Source organism: Aquarana catesbeiana, linkage group LG01 (genome assembly GCF_042186555.1).
Source record: "Aquarana catesbeiana isolate 2022-GZ linkage group LG01, ASM4218655v1, whole genome shotgun sequence".
Lineage (NCBI taxonomy): Eukaryota > Metazoa > Chordata > Amphibia > Anura > Ranidae > Aquarana > Aquarana catesbeiana.
This window is the reverse complement of record NC_133324.1, coordinates 975,415,465-975,435,513: the sequence shown is the minus strand read 5'-3', so window position 1 is coordinate 975,435,513 and position 20,049 is coordinate 975,415,465. Positions and strand designations below refer to the sequence as shown.

The window sequence follows — 20,049 nt, the reverse complement described above, 5'->3', positions numbered from 1 at the left end:
TCCACTGCCACCCCTCCCATCATACTGCCCTCCACTGCCACCCCTCCCATCATACTGCCCTCCACTGCCACCCCTCCCATCATACTGCCCTCCACTGCCACCCCTCCCATCATACTGCCCTCCACTACACCCCCTCCCATCATACTGCCCTCCCCCCATCATACTGCCCTCCACTACCCCCCCTCCCATCATACTGCCCTCCACTGCCACCCCTCCCATCATACTGCCCTCCACTGCCACCCCTCCCATCATACTGCCCTCCACTGCCACCCCTCCCATCATACTGCCCTCCACTACACCCCCTCCCATCATACTGCCCTCCCCCCATCATACTGCCCTCCACTACACCCCCTCCCATCATACTGCCCTCCACTACACCCCCTCCCATTATACTGCCCTCCACTACCACCCCCTTCCATCATACTGCCCTCCACCCTATCATACTGCCCTCCACTACACCCCCTCCCATCATACTGGCCTCCACTACCCCCTTCCATCATACTTCCCTCCACTACCCCCCCTACCAGCATACTGCCCCCTACTACCCCCTCCCATCATACTGCCTTCCACTACCCCCCTCCCATCATACTGCCCTCCACTACCCCCCCTCCCATCATACTGCCCTCCACTACACCCCCTCCAATCATACTGCCCTCCACTACACCCCCTCCCATCATACTGCCCTCCCCCCATCATACTGCCCTCCACTACACCCCCTCCCATCATACTGCCCTCCACTATACCCCCTCCCATTATACTGCCCTCCACTACCACCCCCTTCCATCATACTGCCCTCCACCCTATCATACTGCCCTTCACTACACCCCCTCCCATCATACTGGCCTCCACTACCCCCTTCCATCATACTTCCCTCCACTACCCCCCCTCCCAGCATACTGCCCCCCCTACTACCCCCCTCCCATCATACTGCCTTCCACTACCCCTCTCCCATCATACTGCCCTCCACTACCCCCCTCCCATCATACTGCCCTCCACTACCCCTCCTCCCATCATACTGTCCTCCACTACCCCCTCCCATCATAATGCCCTCCACTACCCCCCCTCCCATCATGCTGCCCTCCACTACCCCCCCTTCCATCATACTGCCCTCCACTACCCCCCCTTCCATCATACTGCCCTCCACTACACCCCCTCCCATCATACTACCTTCCACTGGAAGGCTGCTAATACACAGGTGGGAGAGAGAACAGGGTGGGAAGCTATTAATGAGTCACTATAAGCCCCCATACACATCAACACAATTTGACATGTCAAATCGCATGCTGAATTGCAGCCTATTGCCCTTTAGGGAGGAGCCAGGTGTCGTCACTTCCGGTCGCGGACGAGACCAGAAGTACTCGCATGTTAGTCTGACCTAGGAATTTTAAACTAAGTTACTGCGTTATTTTAATAAACTTGTTTGGAAATACTACACGATGGAGCCATCCCTCTTTATTACAAGTCCTCACCTTACTGGATGAGCCTAAAGTTGTCTCCCAAATATCGATATTGTTGTGGCTATCGCTGGAAGCCGTTTGATTGCTGGGATCCCGTTTTGACTCCATACTAAGGCTTGATTTGACCTGTAGGGGTCTCCATTTGAGGTGAGAGGCTGGGGGAAATGAGTGGTGCACTACGGATGGTGATAGTAGTTGGATGAAGTGGACACCGATTGAATATATTGCACAAGCACTTTTTTTTTTACTTTTTTTATGAACTATTTTATGGATATCTGCTCCTTCCTCATTGGAGTTTGCTTGCACCTTTGGACATTTGCACTTTATTATGGTTTATGCACTTTGAGAATATTGGATATTAGATTATTGCACCATTTTTGCCCTTTTGAATCCATTTGCACTTTATGATTCATTTCACATGGTCATTATTCAATGTTTGATTGAAGATTTATCACATGTATGTGTCACACATTGACTGCAGCAGATCTGCGTTAGTGGCTGACAGTCGGTGTGTCCTTACTGATAGATTTTGTTTATTTCTTTAGTTAGCGTCACGTACCTCTTATATACAATACTTTTTTCTGTGTGGGAACACTTTTATATGTTGGTGGCTTCTCACATCCTTAATTTATCCTTCCGAGTGAGTCTGGTTTTGTGCATTAGTTCCCCCCCCCCCCTTTTATATCACTAGAAAGAATGAAACCTTCTCCAGTACTCTGTCATTTCACCCAGCAAAAGAGACCCAGTTTTAACCTTTCTTTGAACCTTTCTTTGAACCATACTCACAGAGGTGCCTGAATGGTTGTGTGCATCACATCTTTACATGGACATAACATAGAACTCATGTTTGAGAAAACACTTTGGATTTCGATCCTTTTTTAGTTAACAACACTGACTAAAGAACACCGGAGAGGAAATATACCTGAAGACTTATTTTCCAGGAATCCTTCCTTGAAAACCTCAGCTACCCAGGCCTGAAGTTCAGCGTCTTCCTTGACCATCTCATCACTTGTATAATAGTAATTAATTATGTCGGACACATAGCTAAAAAAAGGGGGGAAAAAAAAGAAAAGGTTACTCTCATGGAGGAGATGCACAACAAGACTTAAGTCCAAACAGATACAGATGAAAGTAGAATACATTTTTACATTTGTTTTCTCAAATACAAGCAGTGTAAGCTTTTGAACTGGTATTAGCCACTGGTTTGTCATTGTACAACAAAGCTCACACTGGGGGAGGGGAGTGAGGCAGCATAAGAAGCCAATCATTTTTTGCCACAGTGCTGATGTGCTAACAAAGAAAATACTAATATAAAAGGGAGTGACAAAAAGATGAAGTTATGAGTCTGCTGCTTCTCTTTTCACTGTCCAGTCACAGGCCGGGACAAGACTTAAATGCAGCGAAAGGTCTTCCATCCTGTAAGACAGGGCTGTGCTATGTGGCAGAGCTGTCTAAAATATCAGGACTGGATAGACACAAATGCTTTGGCATTTAAAACAGCTCCCATCTATGAATTTATTATTATTATTATACAGGACTTATATAGTGCCAACAGTATGCACCACACTTTACCATCTAAAGGGAGACAGTACAGTTACCATAAAATAACATACAAGAGAGTTATGGGGGCCCTGCTCATTAGAGCCTACAATCGTATAGGGAGGGGCACGTGGTTCAAAAGGTAATACGGTTGGGGGATGAGCTGATGGAAGAGTTCAAAGTCCAGTTGTTAGTTGTAGGCGCGATAAGCTTCCCGGAAGAGATGAGTTTTCAAGGATCACGTAAAAGGTGGCCAGAGTAGGAGATAGCTGGACAGACTGAGGTCGAGAGTTCCAGAGGATGGGCGAAGCTCTGGAGAAATCCTTTGAGGCAAGAGAGTTGGAGAGGAGGAGGTCTTGAGAGGAGCGGAGAGGTCAATTTGGATGATATTTTGAGACAAGGTTTGTGATGTAGCTCGGGGCAGAGTTGTGAATGGCTTTGTATGTTGTTGTTAGTATTTTGAATTAAAATTCACTGGGCAATCGGAAGCCAGTGGAGGGATTGGCAGAGAAGGGTGGCAGACGCTTAGTGGTTTGTAAGGTAGATGAGTCTGGCAGCAGCATTCATGATAGACTGAAGAGGGGATAGCCTATGGAGTGGTAGGCCTGTGAGAAGGGTATTTCAAGATTCAAGGCGAGAGATAACAAGGGAGTAAAGCGTAGCTAGGTGGTTTAATTAAAAGGGGCAAATTTTAGAGATATTACAGAGATGTTTTTTACAAGCTTTTGACAGCGATTGGATTTGGGACCTAAAGGACAGATCAGAGTCTAGGATTACACCTAGTACCCTGGCATGAGGGGAGGGAGTGATAGTTGTACTATTGATCTTAAAGGAAAAGTCAGGGAGGAGGGTATGAGTTAAAGGGAATATTACCAGCTTGGCTTAAGAAGGATTAGGTTTTAGGAAGTGGTGCAACATCCATGTTGATATGTCAGTTTGTAAGTTAGTAATGTGGGAGGATAGTGAAAGAGTGAGGTGAGGAGTAGAGAGATAGATTTGGGTGTCATCAGTGTAGCGATGGTATTAGAAACTGTGGGAGGTTATTAAGTGACCAAGAGAAGAGGTGTACATAGGGGAGAGAAGGGGTTCAAAAAACAGAGCCTTGGGGGAACCCCTACAGAAAGAGGAAGTGGAGAAGAAGAAGAAACAAAGTTGTAGGTAAGACTGAAGGAGCGCTGTGATAGATAGAAGGAGAATAAGGAAAGAGCAAAATCTTGGAGGCCAAGGAAGTGGTGTTTATTGAGAAGGAGCGGGTGGTCAAAAGTATCAAAGGCTGCAGAGAGGTCTAGTAGTAACGGTGCTGTGTCTTGGCCTAGGCCTAGGGCGGCACTTTGCGGGGAGGGCAGCAAAAAAGCCACCCCCCACACCAAAAAAAGCCCCCCTTGATCCATCCTCCCGAGCCCCGGCTCCCGCAGCCACCTCCTGCACAAAATATACAGTCTCCGGCTTGCTGTGTTCACCATTTGGCACTTATTATTATGGACAGTAAGGAGCCGTACAGACCGGGGGGGTGGGGGAGTGACTGGCATCCCCATAAAGTGGCCGGTGACTGGACAGACCGGCTGCACGCCTAATGCTCTGCCTACCCTCCTCCATGCGGCATCCTTACATTGAATCTTCTCCTGGCCCGGGGTCTGTCTGTTATAGGAGGAGAGAGACGGAGAGAGAGGTGGACGAGGTGAACCCCCAGGCAGCGGTGAGAACAGCACTGCTGCAGGTACAATTAATACGTTACTATTACTTTTGTAAGTCATTTGCCAAGCAGCCAATCAAATATAAAGTGCTCAATATGGTTTAAATTAATATACAGATCTTTATGTAATGAAGTAATCTGTGCTACAAACTCATTAAACAGTCCAGATTCAGTGAAGGTTCATATACTGCAAACTTTGCATTACATGAATTTTCACTGAATGTAGACTGTTTAATGAGTTTGTATTGATTTCAGCATGCATGGGGCACTTTGCAGTACATGAAATTTCATTGCATGTGGACTTTTTCCCTTTAATTTCAGTATGTGCAAAGTGCTCCATGCATGCTGAAATGAAGTCCATGTACTGCAAAGTGCTCCATGCATGCTGAAATCAGTACAAACTCCTTAAAAAGTCCACATTCAGTGAAAATGAATATACTGCAAAGTGCGCCGTGCTATAATTCATACATAATTTATATACACCAATAAGCTGTGATATTATTAAGTTGATGAGGCTGCACTGATTGCCACTGATAAGGTGGCACTCTTAAGCAGCACTGATAGGCTCCACTGGTGGCCCCTGACGGGGCTACACTAATAAGGCTGCGCTGATGAGGCAGCACTGATTAGGCTGCACTGGGGGTCCCTGATAATGCTGCACTGATGGCCACTGATATGCTGCACTGATGGGCACTGATGAGGCTGCACTGATATGCTGCACTGATGGGCACTGATGGGGCGGCACTGATGTGCTGCACTGTTGGGCACTGATGGGGCTGCACTAATACGGCAGCACTGATATGCTGCACTGATGGGCACCTATAGGCTGCACTGGTGGACGCTGATGAGGCAGCACTGATGGCCACCGATGAGGCAGCACTGATGAGGCTGCACTAATGGGCACTGATAAGGCTGCACTGATGAGGCTGCAGTTTTCATTATTTTATTTGATGATTACTATCTCTTAAAATAATAGATACAACATTTTAAATGGTATACAAAACAACAAAATATACAAATAGGCACTTGGTATCCACTTTTAATGTACAAAGAGGAAGAGGTGGAGCTCTAAGGGGAAAAGGTGGAGCCTAAAGAGGAAGGGGTGTGGTTTACACATGATAGGGCGGGTATTAAACAGGAAGGGGTGTGGCCTTGATGGGAAGGGGTTGGTCATATTTAAATTAGAGGGTGCACAAGTTTAGTCAGGCCTAGGGAAGCACAAAACCTAAATACACCACTGAGTAGTAAGAGTATGGAGTAGTGGCCGTTGGTTTTAGTAGTTAGTAAATTATTATTTAGTTTTAGTAGGGCATTTTCTTTGGAGTGCTGTGAGCCAAAGCCAGACTGTAAGGGGCCAATAAGGTTGTTTTCAGTGAGGTAGGACCTTAGAAGGTTGTAGACTAAGCATTCTAGAATAAGTCATTTTGTTTTTGAATATCAAAGATCTTTACCTTTCTATAGCTGCCCAGATCTTTAAGCCATCATCTCTATACAAGTAGTTGGGAATTTGCTCCATTTCTCTCCCCTTTATATCATCAGGGACACAAAGGCTGCTATAGGTCAACTCAGCCGTTACTTTCTTCAAAAGTACTGGGACCCCTCCATTCCCAGTTGCCGAAGCCTTGATAGAAAATACAGAAAAACAAAATATGTGTAAAAATATTGTCATGTAATGAAATCTAACAAGAGTGTGATGAAAAGGAGATGAGAAGGTCCTATAGGAGTTCATTAAGAACTTTAATGACAAAAAAAAAAAGAATTGGTGAACAGACAACAACATATCTCTTCTGCAGTAAAGTAGCCCACCTACCTTTCAATCACTGTACACTGAGGTGCATAGAATTTAGGCAGTGCCAAGCTGACTGCACTCCCACGCATGCATTGGAGTAACATCATCTCGGACCGGCCAATTAAAACAGCCGGGATCGATACCCAGAGGCCGCCGGGCTGAAGATGTCCATGTCCAGCAGGGAGCTCTGGGAGATCACGGTGCTGGAGTATAGAGGAGTATAGCTTTGCTTTAAGGAACTCATGGACCAGTACCGAGAGCAGCACTAAAACACAACATACTATACCATTTGTTTTCCCAGTTTGTCTCTTTGGAGGTTTGCTTTGTAGGAATCACTGGACATTTCCAAATAAATTCAGACTCAGATTTCTTTTTTTGTTTACACGATCTGTTTGTTTGCCATTGCTTTTTTTTTTTATTAAATTGCATGATCGGCCAAAACTTTTATTTTTTATTTTTTGGATATAGTGGAGAAGGAGTAGACTCCCTGTCAATTTGTACTACTTTCTAGAGAATCAGTTGGAGGGATCTTTACACACAATAAATCCTTCTTCGACCACAGTAAAAACCCAATGAGGGCGTGGCCAGCATCCGAGTAGCATGGACGTGCTTTTCTAAAGCTCTGTGGAGACCGGGATTCAGCGACATATTCCAGCGCACTCAGACCTCGTTTGCGGACAGAAACTGCACCCTGGGACTCTCCTCACTCCCCAGCAGTGTGGCATGACATCCTACAAGCGCAAGGGAGACAGGCACCCACAGAAAATAACGGCCTATATGAATCAGCTGGAAGCCGGACGAATCCAAGATGGCGCCGCGGCTGCAGCACTTGCATCTCTCCCCTCTCGGCATATCTCCTCACAGGGCCGCATCACTGGGGAGGAGGAAGAGGATTGTATGAAGCTTACTAACCCTGAACAAGGCTTGCCTACCTCATATCCAGGCACTCCACAAACAGGCAGCCCAGCGAAGGCAAGGATGAGGCTTGACACAGACAGCACAGCAGCACCTGAGGTGAGCCCAAGCATTACACATGCTGTTAACCCCTGCAGTGCTTCTGATCCATTTGCTAGTTTCCCTACAAATGATCAACCTATTCTTGACACTACACTTAAGGACATGCTGTCTACCCTCAGGAACTCTATGCACTCAGACATGTTATCCATTATGCAGTGACTACACGCTGATATATCCTCAGTCTTAGGCAGAGTGTCCCAAATTGAGAATCAACTAGGGTGTTTTGCATCGACTGTAAACGACCTCGTTGATGCACATGAGGAGAATCTCGAGGACCGCGCTTGGATCAAGCGCAAAATGGCGGACCTGGAGGACAGGTCACATCGCAACAATATAAAAATTAGAGGAATAGCAGAATCAGTGCAGCCCCACGAGCTACCAAGCTATGCAAAAGGGCTTTTCAAAGCAGTTTTACCTGACCTTAAAAATATGGAAATGGTGATTGATCGCATCCACCGCCTGCCGAAACCGCCTTCCCTACCCGATACCATACCACGGGATGTGATCTTACGTATACACTTTTACCATGTCAAGGAACAACTTATGAGGGCATCCAGAAGCGAAAAATCTCTACCCGAGCCATACTCGCACCTCCAAATATTTGCCGACCTATCACAATATACCCTCCAACTGCACAGAGAACTTAATACAGTCACCAAAGCCTTGAGAAACCACAATCTGCCATACAAATGGATAAACCCAGCTAAGCTTTTGATCACTTTCAAAGGAGCCAAATTCACAGCTACTAACCTAAATGAAGGGTTGCAGCACCTCCGCTCCTGGGGAATAATCCCTGACAATACAAATGCACCATCTGAAAACCGCATGGCCCCTATCCCGCAGCTTGACGCCCAACTACCGCAGCGTCCCCGCTACTCTTCCAGCCGGTCAGCTGCAGAGCTCTGACTAAGCCACTTGAACTTTTTCCCCACAAGTTAGCCAAGTAAGTGCACAGCACTTTCCTGCAAGGCCGTCTGCACGGCCACTTGGCTCACAGTCAACCATTTTCTCATCTAAAGATTTACATATTTTTCTCTTTTTGGTGTTCTTTTTTTGTTTTGTTTTGGTTTTGTGTTATTGTTGTTGCCCACCATCTCTGGTCTTCCGCACTACACAACTTTCCTAGGGGCGTAGGTACTACAGTGCTAACACTTGTAGACAACTTCCCCAATACTCCCTCCAAGCTAACAACTCAGGTCTCTTTGGAATTTTCGTCTCATCCACATTCAGAATGTCTATCAAATTCCTGACGATTAATGCTAAAGGACTCAACCATCCAGCAAAAAGATCTTCCCTCTGGAAACTGGCTAAAGAATCTCACTGCGACATTTTGTGTGTTCAGGAGACACACTTCAAAGACACAGCTCCACCTAACTGCTCCAACAGCCAGTACCCGCACATTTTCACGGCAAGTTCAAACTCCAAGAAAAGAGGGGTCCTAACTGCAGTTAACTCCGCTATAAACTTTGAACTGCACAACAAGGTATTGGACCACAATGGCCGGTTCATCATAGTAGTGTGTTCCCTCAACAACGCCTTGTTCACTTTAGTAAATGTATATGCGCCGAATGTCCACCAAATCAAGTTCCTAAGGAAACTCAAACATAAAATTGACACTGTTCAAAAAGGTGCTCTTCTTTGGTGTGGAGACTTTAACTTGACTCCGGATTTGGAATTGGACTCCTCAACCACATCCAGGCGTCGTAATCTCTCCTTAGGCCCTCTTCTGAAAGAATTTCCACTGCAGGATATCTGGAGATGCCAGCACGCGTCAGAACGCGACTTCACCTTCTTCTCACTGTGTCACAATTCATATTCCAGAATTGACTTATTCCTTACCGATCAGTGGACGCTCCAAAAAATCTCCGCCTCTCACATTCATTCGATAACTTGGTCAGACCATTCTCCAGTGAGCATCACCCTCACGGACTCGTCCCACCACTCACCGACCTTCCTATGGCGTATGAACACTAACATCCTCCAAAAAGACCCCTACTGTGCCATTCTAAAAGATCATTTGGAACAGTTCTTCAACATCAACAGGGACTCAGTTACAAACCCAGCTACAGTATGGGAGGCCCATAAGGTCTATATGCGGGGTATTTTTATTCAGCTAAGCTCTAGGGCTAAGAGAAAGAGATTGCAGAGCATAGATGACCTCGTTAAAGAAATTAATGTTCTCGACTCTTTAAACAAACAAAAAGCAAACGATCATTTTAAAACTAAATTGGGCCAACTCAGTTTAGAACTCCGGTCCTTATTATTGGAGCAATTTGAATTCAACCACAGATGCCTTAAATCCACCCTATATGCCACTGGTAATAAAGCGGGCAAACTTTTGTCCAAGCAAATTAAAGGGCGACGCACTAAAACATCCATCCCCTTTTTGTACCACCCATTCACTAGGGAAAAATTGATTAACCCCCAAAATATAGCGAATGCATTTAGCGCATATTACAGTTCCCTGTACAATCTGAAAGAAGACCCCAACACTAAACAACCCACACCTTCAGACATATCATCTTTTCTGCAATCTATTGAGTTACCCACTTTATCCGCTCCACAACTTGAAACTCTGAACTCCCCATTCACCACCCAAGAAATAGCAAAAGCTATCAAACTCCTTCCGAACAACAAAACACCAGGGCCTGATGGCTTTGTTGCCGAATACTATAAACAATTTACCCCTATTCTAATAGATCCCCTTACCTCGATATTCAATGTAGATGCGATCTCTTCTTCTCTCCTTGAGGATATGCTTAAAGCTTTAATTATCACACTGCCTAAACATGGTAAGGAAGCCTCTTCCCCTCAAAATTTCCACCCCATATCACTATTGAACCACGATCTGAAACTTTTTGCCAAAGTAATAGCAAGCAGGATTATTGACATCCTTCCTGCGTTAATTCACCAGGACCAATCCGGGTTCACGAAAAGGGAGACAAACGGTAGACGCCACAAGGCGTAAAATCAATATCATACACCACACCAAACTTCGGAAAGTGCCTTCTCTGCTTCTGGCTCTAGATGCAGAGAAGGCATTTGACAGGATACTCTGGTCATACCTCCAACAGACATTACAGAAATTTGGATTCCAAGGTCACATATTATCTGCTATAATGTGTCAGGTCCCACATTTACCAGACAGGTGAGTCCGCTTGGGCAGAGGGTAGGCTCCCTTACGTATCCGATTCGGGGCCCCTGATAGAGTAAACAGGAAGCCCACGAATGCGGAGTGGTATGAGGGCCTGATGTGGAGTCCTGGAGCAGGGTGGTTTTACAAGCAACTGGTAGATCTTCAGGTAGGCTGGAACTGATGCTGAGCAGGAGCTTATCAGGGTGGTCACACACAGGCAGAGGTCGGCAGCAGGCTGGCAGCAACGGTACAAGAGGAGCAGGCAGTAACAAGGTCAAACAAGCCGGGGTCGGGTTCAGGCAGCAATCAAGGGAGGTCCAGAGACAAGCCGGGTCACAACGGGTCAAACTTCAGGAACACAGAGAGGATCACAGGAACAAGACACAGAGCTGTTGATCAGGCAGCACCGAACAGGGACAGAGGCAGACTTAAATAGGCTGATTGGCGGCAAAACGCCGCGCACGTGCATACGCTGATTCGCCAAAGCACCGCGCGCCCCCGCACACGCCCGAGCGCGCTCCCGACGCCGGCGTGCATGCCAACGCCACCGGGCATGCCTGCGGTAGAGCCCATAGGCGAACGCGCGGACGCACATCCGCCCGGACGCCACCCTGCACGCCATGGCTGGTCAGACCAGACACGCCAGCGCCCTCTGGAACACGCGCCCTAGCACGCACGGAGACACGAGCACCAACGCGCCCCGGCGCGCACCGGCGCCCAACCAGGTAACCTCTCTGACAGTGCCCCCTCCTCAAGGGCAGACTCCGGATGCCCAGCTGGGCCATCTTTGCGGCATGAGAAGTTTTAAAAGACTGAAGAAGTTCTCTGGCATGTAGGTTACTTTCTGGCTCCCATGAATTGTCTTCGGGTCCATAGCCCCGCCATTTTACCAGATATTGAATCTGATTGCGTCTTCTTCTGCAATCTAAAATTGCCTCCACCTCGAACTCCTCCTCGCCGTTAACCAAGATAGGTTTGGGTGGTCCAATACTACGGCCAGAAAAAGAGTTGGGGGTAACCGGCTTCAAGAGGGACACGTGGAAGACTGGGTGTATCCTCAGGGAGTTAGGAAGGTCAAGTTCATATGCCACATTGTTGACTTTTCTTTTAATCGGAAAAGGACCCAAATATTTAGGACCCAGTTTTTGGACGGACAGGCCAACTTAAGGTTAGCAGTAGATAACCAGACAGAATTGCCCGGTTCCAGAACAAGTTCTCCCCGTCTCTTCCTGTCAAAAATTCTCTTATAATCTTCGTGAGCTTTAGTCATGGTATCCTGCAGCAATTTGTTATTGTTTGAGAAAAAGTCCAAAGTTTCGGATACTGCAGGAACAGGGCATTCGGGAATAGATCCAGGCAAGAAGGATGGGTGAAAACCATAGTTGGCATAAAACGGTGACTGATTGGTAGCTGAGTGTAGTGAGTTGTTGTAAGAGAACTCCGCGATGGGAAGCAGGGAAGCCCAGTCATCCTGGGAGAATGCAGAGAAACAGCGGAGGTACTGCTCTAAGGTTTGATTCGTCCTCTCGGTTTGTCCATTTGACTGGGGATGATAGGCCGAAGAGAATGATAATTCGATTTCCAGGGCGCCACAAAGGGCTTTCCAGAATCTGGAGGTAAACTGGATGCCTCTGTCAGAAACTATATTGGTTGGTACTCCATGCATTCTGATGATCTCCTTAATAAAGATGGTAGCAGTCTCCATAGCCGAAGGGGTGCCCTTCATGGGGAGGAAATGAGCCATTTTAGACAGCCTGTCTACTACAACGAAAATGGAAGAAAAACCTTCTGATGGAGGGAGTTCGACAATAAAGTCCATTGAAATCATGGCCCATGGTCTCTCTGGGACTGGTAATGGTCTCAACAGACCCCAAGCTCTTGCCCGGCTACTCTTGCTTCTGGCGCAAGTATTACAGGACTCAACATATTCCTTGCAATCCTTGGTCAGGTGGGGCCACCAAAAGGTGCGTTGGACAAGATCAATTGTCTTCCGTGTGCCGAAGTGACCGGCCAGTTTGTGATCATGGCATAAGCTTAATACTCGTACCTTTAGCTCCTCAGGGACCACAATTTTATTTTTATACCAGAATAGACCATCTTTGGTACAAGCTTCAGCAGGTGGTGACATTCCCATAGAGGATCGTCTGATCTGAGAGATTAGATCCTCCTGTAAGATCAGGAAATTCCCAGAGGGGAGAATGGTGTCTGGAGACAGGGTCTTCTCTGAATCAAGAAACATTCGGGAAAGGGCGTCGGATTTGACATTCTTGGATCCGGGTCTGTAGGTAATATGAAAAATAAATCGGGAAAAAAAAAGTGCCCATCTGGCCTGCCGGGGTTTCAGTCTCTTGGCTGTCCTTAAGTATTCTAGGTTTTTATGGTCCATGTAGACCAAAATGGGGTGAGCTGCACCTTCCAGGAGATAGCGCCATTCCTCCAGAGCTGCTTTAATGGCTAGAAGTTCCCGATCTCCCACATCATAATTTCTCTCGGAAGGGGAGAGTTTACGTGAGAAAATTCCCACAGGGTACAGGAGTGCTTTGGCACCTTGTCTTTGTGAGAGTACGGCTCCAACCGCGACTTCGGAAGCATCTACTTCCAGGACGAAAGGTAAGGCAGGGTTGGGATGTTTGATGATAGTGGCTGACGTAAACAGAGCTTTGAGTCTTTCAAAGGCCACTTGCGCCTTGGGGGTCCAGCAGAACCGGGTTCCTTGTTTGATAAGTTCCGTAATGGGAGTGATAATTGAAGAGAATCCTTTAATGAATTTCCTATAGAAATTAGCAAAGCCAATAAAGCGCTGTACTCCCTTCTTGTCTATAGGTGCAGGCCAATCCAAGATAGCGGATACTTTTTGCGGATCCATCTTGATACCGTCAGGGGAAATGACCAAGCCTAGGAACTGGATGGATTGGCGCTCGAACTCGCATTTTTCGAGTTTGGCATAAAGCCCATGTTGTCTAAGCCGGGTAAGTACATTTCGTACGTGTTTGCGGTGGTCAGTCAGGGAAGCAGAGAAAACCAGGATATCGTCTAGATAAACGATGACATATAGGTCCAGAAAGTCCCGAAAGACATCATTGACGAAGTGCTGGAATGTGGCCGGCACGTTGCACAGACCAAAGGGCATGACGAGGTACTCGTAGTGCCCAAATCGAGTATGAAAGGCTGTCTTCCATTCGTCCCCCTCTCTTATGCGGATTAAATTGTAGGCTCCACGGAGGTCCAACTTGGTGAAGACGGTAGCAGATCCTAATCTCTGAAACAATTCAGGAACCAGAGGTAGTGGGTATCTGTTTTTTACAGTAATTTTATTGAACTCCCGGTAATCGATGCAAGGACGTAAGGAGTGATCCTTCTTCTCTACGAAAAAGATGCCTGCACCTGCTGGAGAAGTGGAGGGACGAATTAATCCTTTCTTCAGGTTTTCGTCTATATAGACTTTCAAAGTGCCCAGCTCCTGCTCAGTTAAGGGAAAAATTCTTCAGTTCCTGGTAAGAGTTCTATCGGGCAATCATAGGGTCTGTGTACTGGAAGAGTTTCTGCCCCCTTTTTGCTAAACACATCCAGGAAATCTCGGTAAGGTTCGGGGAGATTTTGGTAAGACTTGATTTCTGAGTCTAGGTACAGGCATTGAGAGGAAGCCATAGGGGTTCCTTGTAAACAGTGTTGATTGCAATATTCAGATGAAAACTGGATTTTGCCCGTGGACCAGTTGATACTAGGATTGTGAGCCTGTAGCCAAGGCATTCCTAAGATAATTGGGAAGAGGGGAGAGGAGATGACATCCAAGCGTAAAAGTTCCTGGTGTTCCGGGCCAATGGTGGCCAGTAGAGGAACAGTTTCCTGGGTAACAGGGCCGGAGCTGAGAGTGGAGCCATCCGCTAAGAAAACTGCTAATCCCTGAGCCTTGGTTTGAGTAGGAATATGATGGTCTTTAATGAAGGTCCGGTCAATGAATCCGCTACATGCTCCCGAATCAATGATGACCGGTACTGGGATGTTCCTTCCAGGTAACTGTAATACAACGGAAAGTGTTAAGTGGTTACCGGATCTAGGTAAAACAGGTGCACACAACGAAGACGACGGTAAACACTTACGTCTCTTATTGGGACATGCCCTTGCAAAGTGTCCAGACTCTCCGCAGTACAGGCACAGGTTGAGAGTGCGTCTGCGTGTCTTCTCTTCTGGGGTCAGAGAGGGACGGAGCAGTCCCAGCTGCATGGGCTCAGGAGCCTCCTGGGTTGGAACAGACGAGACAGGTGGAGCTTGGTTTGGGGCACTGGGAGCCCTGGGTAACATCCAAGTGAGGCGTGGATGGCCAACGGACCTCTCAGAACGTCTTTCTCTGAGGCGGCAGTCAATTTGGATTGACAAGTTGATAAGCTCCTCTAGTGTCTGAGGTATCCCTACCCGTGCCAATTCGTCCTTAAGAGGGTCCGACAACCCCAGCCGGTATTGGTGACGCAAAGCCGCGTCATTCCACTCCGTATCAGAGCTCCAACGCCTAAACTCTACAGCGTAATCTTCGGCCGCTCTGCGGCCTTGTTGAAGGGAGTGCAAGGTGGCTTCTGCTGTGGCTGTTAACTGGGGATCCTCGTACAACTGGGACATTGCTATGAAAAAGTTGTTTAAGGAATCCAAGGATCTGGCCTTTTGCTCAAGCAGGTGTTGGGCCCAGGTCTGAGGCTCGCCGGACAGCAGAGATATGACGAACCCCACTTTGGTGGCTTCCAGGGAAAACGTACGGGGTTGTAGAGCAAAATAAAGTTCGCATGCGTTGCGGAATGCCCGGAACTTGCAACGATCTCCGGAGAATTTTTCGGGTGTAGGCACCCTGGGCTCTGGTGGGAGCATTACTACAGAGGGAGCTGAGGTGGGATTAGCAGGTGCTGTTCCCAAAGGGGAGGCTGAGAGGGCCTGGACCTGTCCTTCCAGTCTGGTATAGCCCTCCTGTAGACTTTTGACGGCTTGGGTGAGGCCCGCAAGGTGCCTACAAAGTTCATCCATGGGGGAGGCCCCCTGCCCGGACTCAGTCATGGCTGCCTGATACTGTCAGGTCCCACACTTACCAGACAGGTGAGTCCGCTTGGGCAGAGGTAGGCTCCCTTACGTTTCCGATTCGGGGCCCCTGATAGAGTAAACAGGAAGCCCACGAATGCAGAGTGGTATGAGGGCCTGATGTGGAGTCCTGGAGCAGGGTGGTTTTACAAGCAACTGGTAGAGCTTCCGGTAGGCTGGAACTGATGCTGAGCAGGAGCTTATCAGAGTGGTCACACACAGGCAGAGGTCGGCAGCAGGCTGGCAGCAGCGGTACAAGAGGAGCAGGCAGTAACAAGGTCAAACAAGCCGGGGTCGGGTTCAGGCAGCAATCAAGGGAGGTCCAGAGACAAGCCGGGTCACAACGGGTCAAACTTCAGGAACACAGGAACACAGAGAGGATCACAGGAACAAGGCACAGAGCTGTTGATCAGGCAGCACCGAACAGGGACAGAGGCAGACTTAAATAGGCTGATTGGCACCAAAACGCTGCGCACGTGCATACGCCGATTCGCCAAAGCGCCGCGCGCCCCCGCACACGCCCGAGCGCGCTCCCGATGCCTGCGGTAACGCCCATAGGCGAACGCGCGTTAGCGCGAACGCGCGTACGCACATCTGCCCGGACGCCACCCTGCATGCCATGGCTGGTCAGACCAGACACGCCAGCGCCCTCTGGAACACGCGCCCTAGCACGCACGGAGACACGAGCACCAACGCGCCCCGGCGCGCACCGGCGCCCAACCAGGTAACCTCTCTGACATAATGGCTCTCTACTCCAAGCCCTCCGCTCAGGTTTACTGTATGGCAATGCTCTCCTCCACCTTCCTTATATCAAATGGGACACGCCAAGGTTATCCCCTTTCTCCACTGATATTCATCCTCCTTATGGAACCGTTAGCCCACAAGATCCGCTCCCATTCAAACATAGTAGGAATAAAAATAGGCACTGAAGAACATAAAATCAACCTATTTGCGGACGACGTAATTCTTATGCTGTCCGACTCACAATCATCACTAGAAGCGGTGTACTCGACTCTACAGGAGTTTGGCTCCATCTCCTATTACAAGGTCAACAAGTCCAAATCCCACATTCTAGGACTTAATATTCCCCCTACCACCCAAGAGATCCTCACTGACCGTTTCCCATTCCTCTGGGCAGACAAATCTATTAAATACTTAGGAATACAACTCACAGCTAATCCTCAATTCCTATTCCAAGAAAACTTCATCCCCTTCCTCCACCCTCTACAATCCGAATTAGCACACCTTGCCAAATTTACACTCTCATGCTTAGAAAGATTGGCATCCTTCAAGATGCTTAAGCTTCCACAGCTATTATACCTCTTTCGTAACCTACCTATTCCGATTCCCACATCATATTTCCGTAAACTGCAAACAATTTTAAACCACTTTATCTGGCAGGGCAAAAAAGCGAGATGTTCACACTCTAAGCTCATTAAACATAAATCAGCTGGAGGCATGGGTCTTCCTGACCTCAGGGACTACTACCTAGCAACAATATTAGCACAACTAAAAATATGGTTTACGCCCCACATACAAAATCCATGGAAGAACTTAGAAAGCCTACAAGTCCCAGGGGGAAACTTACATAGCTGGATCATTAGCACGCTTCACAAGCACAAGAAAGACACTCTTTTATCCCCTACTGTAATAGCATCAAGGGCAGCCTTCCAACATCTAACGCTCAAATCACCACACAGGGGACCTCTGAACCCAATCCCCATCCCACTACATACGATCTCCCTTCTAACACCTGATAGCAACATCTCAGCATGGACAATGAGAGGCATCACCTTAGCGTCAGACCTTTATACATCCGGAAAACTTAAATCCTTCCCCACACTTCAGAAGGAGTTCAACCTTCCTAATAAAGAATATTATCAATACCTTAGAATCACCCACTGCCTAATCCATTCACCTGCCATATTCAAATTTGTCCCTACTCAACTATTGAAATATTGGTTTGAGGAGAGTCCACATATTAAAAAGGTATATCACTTTTCTACCAAACATTAAAAAATAAAACATTCTTCACTAAAACCCAATCCCAAAATAAATGGGAATGTGAACTGGGAACACAATTCTCAGAAGAGCAATGGAGAGAGGCCTTAAATGCACCATACAAGACAACTAAATCAGCCAATCTTTGGGAACTATCATATAAGATTGCCTTCAGATGGTATCGAACTCCACATATTCTGCACATAATAGACTCCTCTAAATCACCACTGTGTTGGAGAGAATGCGGCTCCCACGGCTCACTTTTACATGTTCTATGGTCTTGTAGACTCCTAACCCAATACTGGGCCGAAGTTTTCAAACTCATTCAAAATGTCACCCACATTCACATAAATCCATCTCCAGAACTCGCAATATTAAACCTAGGCATTGAGAAATTCCCCTACGCACTCAGAGGTATAATTACACACATACTACTAGCAGCTAAACTGATCATCACACGCAACTGGCATTCTAAACTGAGCCCTTCTTGCTCAGAAGTCATAACTACTACTCAATTGCACTGTACTTATGAATGTTTATTTGCGTTAAGCAAAGGCCGTCTCAGTAAAACACAAGCAGAATGGTCCCAATGGTCCATCTGGTATAAAGATACGCACGATAAGACAAATCAATAGATTAATGTAAGCTATATAATGACCACGATATTCTGACCACTTACTCTTTGCATTCCCGAGGCATCACCATAGGGAACACACTGATATATGTAGACTACCTATAGCATTACAGAAATGGAGGCAACATCTGTTATCCTTGTCCTCAGTTTAATATTGTTAATGTTAAATCAGCACCTACATAAGGCATCAGACAAATAGCTCTCTGCCTATAGTCTTCTTAATCGGCTGTGATGTGAAGAAGCAGTCTATCTCTTCCTCCCCATCACAGCTTGAACCCACTTGGGGTGATGAGGGAAAACCTCCCATCTCTAGCTGGTTTTGAATTCAAGTCTGTTCATTTACATGCCTTTTACCTGTTATTACCTGTAATTATTGCAGCATGAATTGTTAGAATTACGACCACTTCATATTGTCTAACATATGAAACATGTACATTAATGCTTTGTTCTATGTTTGTATAAAACCTCAATAAATATATATATCAATCAAAAACCCAATGAGGTTCTAATCCTTCCCAACTACTAAAAAGATTGGACCAGTCATATTCTATAAAGGATTAATGCACTGATATATTACACCGGGTCAAGTTTATTCTATTTTTGGTACATGGGGAAAATATTTGTACACATAATATTACATCAAACTTTATTTTTAGGCCCCTTGCATATGGATGTCATAATTTACTGATGTTTATATTCAGGATCATTGAGGGGGGGGGGCTCAGACACTGACCACCAAGGGGGGCATAGATACTGACCACCAAGGGAGGCATAGATACTGACCACCAAGGGAGGCATAGATACTGACCACCAAGGGAGGCATAGATACTGACCACCAAGGGAGGCATAGATACTGACCACCAAGGGAGGCATAGATACTGACCACCAAGGGAGGCATAGATACTGACCACCAAGGGAGGCATAGATACTGACCACCAAGGGAGGCATAGATACTGACCACCAAGGGAGGCATAGATACTGACCACCAAGGGAGGCATAGATACTGACCACCAAGGGAGGCATAGATACTGACCACCAAGGGGGGCATAGATACTGACCACCAAGGGGGGCATAGATACTGACCACCAAGGGGGCATAGATACTGACCACCAAGGGGGGCATAGATACTGACCACCAAGGGGAGCATAAATACTGACCACCAAGGGGGTGCATAGATACTGACCACCAAGGGGGTGCATAGATACTGACCACCAAGGGGGTGCATAGATACTGACCACCAAGGGGGTGCATAGATACTGACCACCAAGGGGGGCATAGATACTGACCACCAAGGGGGGCATAGATACTGACCACCAAGGGGGTCATAGATACTGACCACCAAGGGGGTCATAGATACTGACCACCAAGGGGGTCATAGATACTGACCACCAAAGGGGGTGCATAGATACGGACCACCAAAGGATGCATAGATACTGACCACCAAGGGCGGCTCAGACACCGACCACCAAGGGGGGCATAGATACTGACCACCAAAGGGGGTGCATTGCTTGCCACTCTCAACCCTTCCTGCTCTCACCACTGTCCTAACAGCCTCCTTCTCTGGAAGTAGGTCCTGGCACCCATGATGGTAATGACCAGGGCTGCTGTTGGAAATCACGGGGGCCCATACAGGCTACCTGAAAGGGTTTCCCCTCCAGGTGTGTGGGTTCAGGTGTATGACTGCAAACACAGACAGGGTGCATTTGAGGCCTTTCACCCGCA

At 47.2% G+C, this 20,049-nt stretch overlaps 1 protein-coding gene across 1 annotated transcript in view; it reads right to left on the bottom strand.

Moving 5' to 3' along the window:
- The window catches only part of LOC141128895 (polyunsaturated fatty acid lipoxygenase ALOX15B-like), a 144,341-nt gene that overhangs the window by 17,381 nt on the left and 106,911 nt on the right, over positions 1–20,049 (bottom strand). Inside the window, exons 18-19 of the mRNA XM_073616527.1 lie at positions 6,141–6,310; positions 2,380–2,501 (exon numbers count right to left, since the gene is read on the bottom strand). Of these exons, the coding sequence (XP_073472628.1) occupies positions 2,380–2,501; positions 6,141–6,310 (292 nt within the window). The remainder of the gene's footprint in view (positions 1–2,379; positions 2,502–6,140; positions 6,311–20,049) is intronic.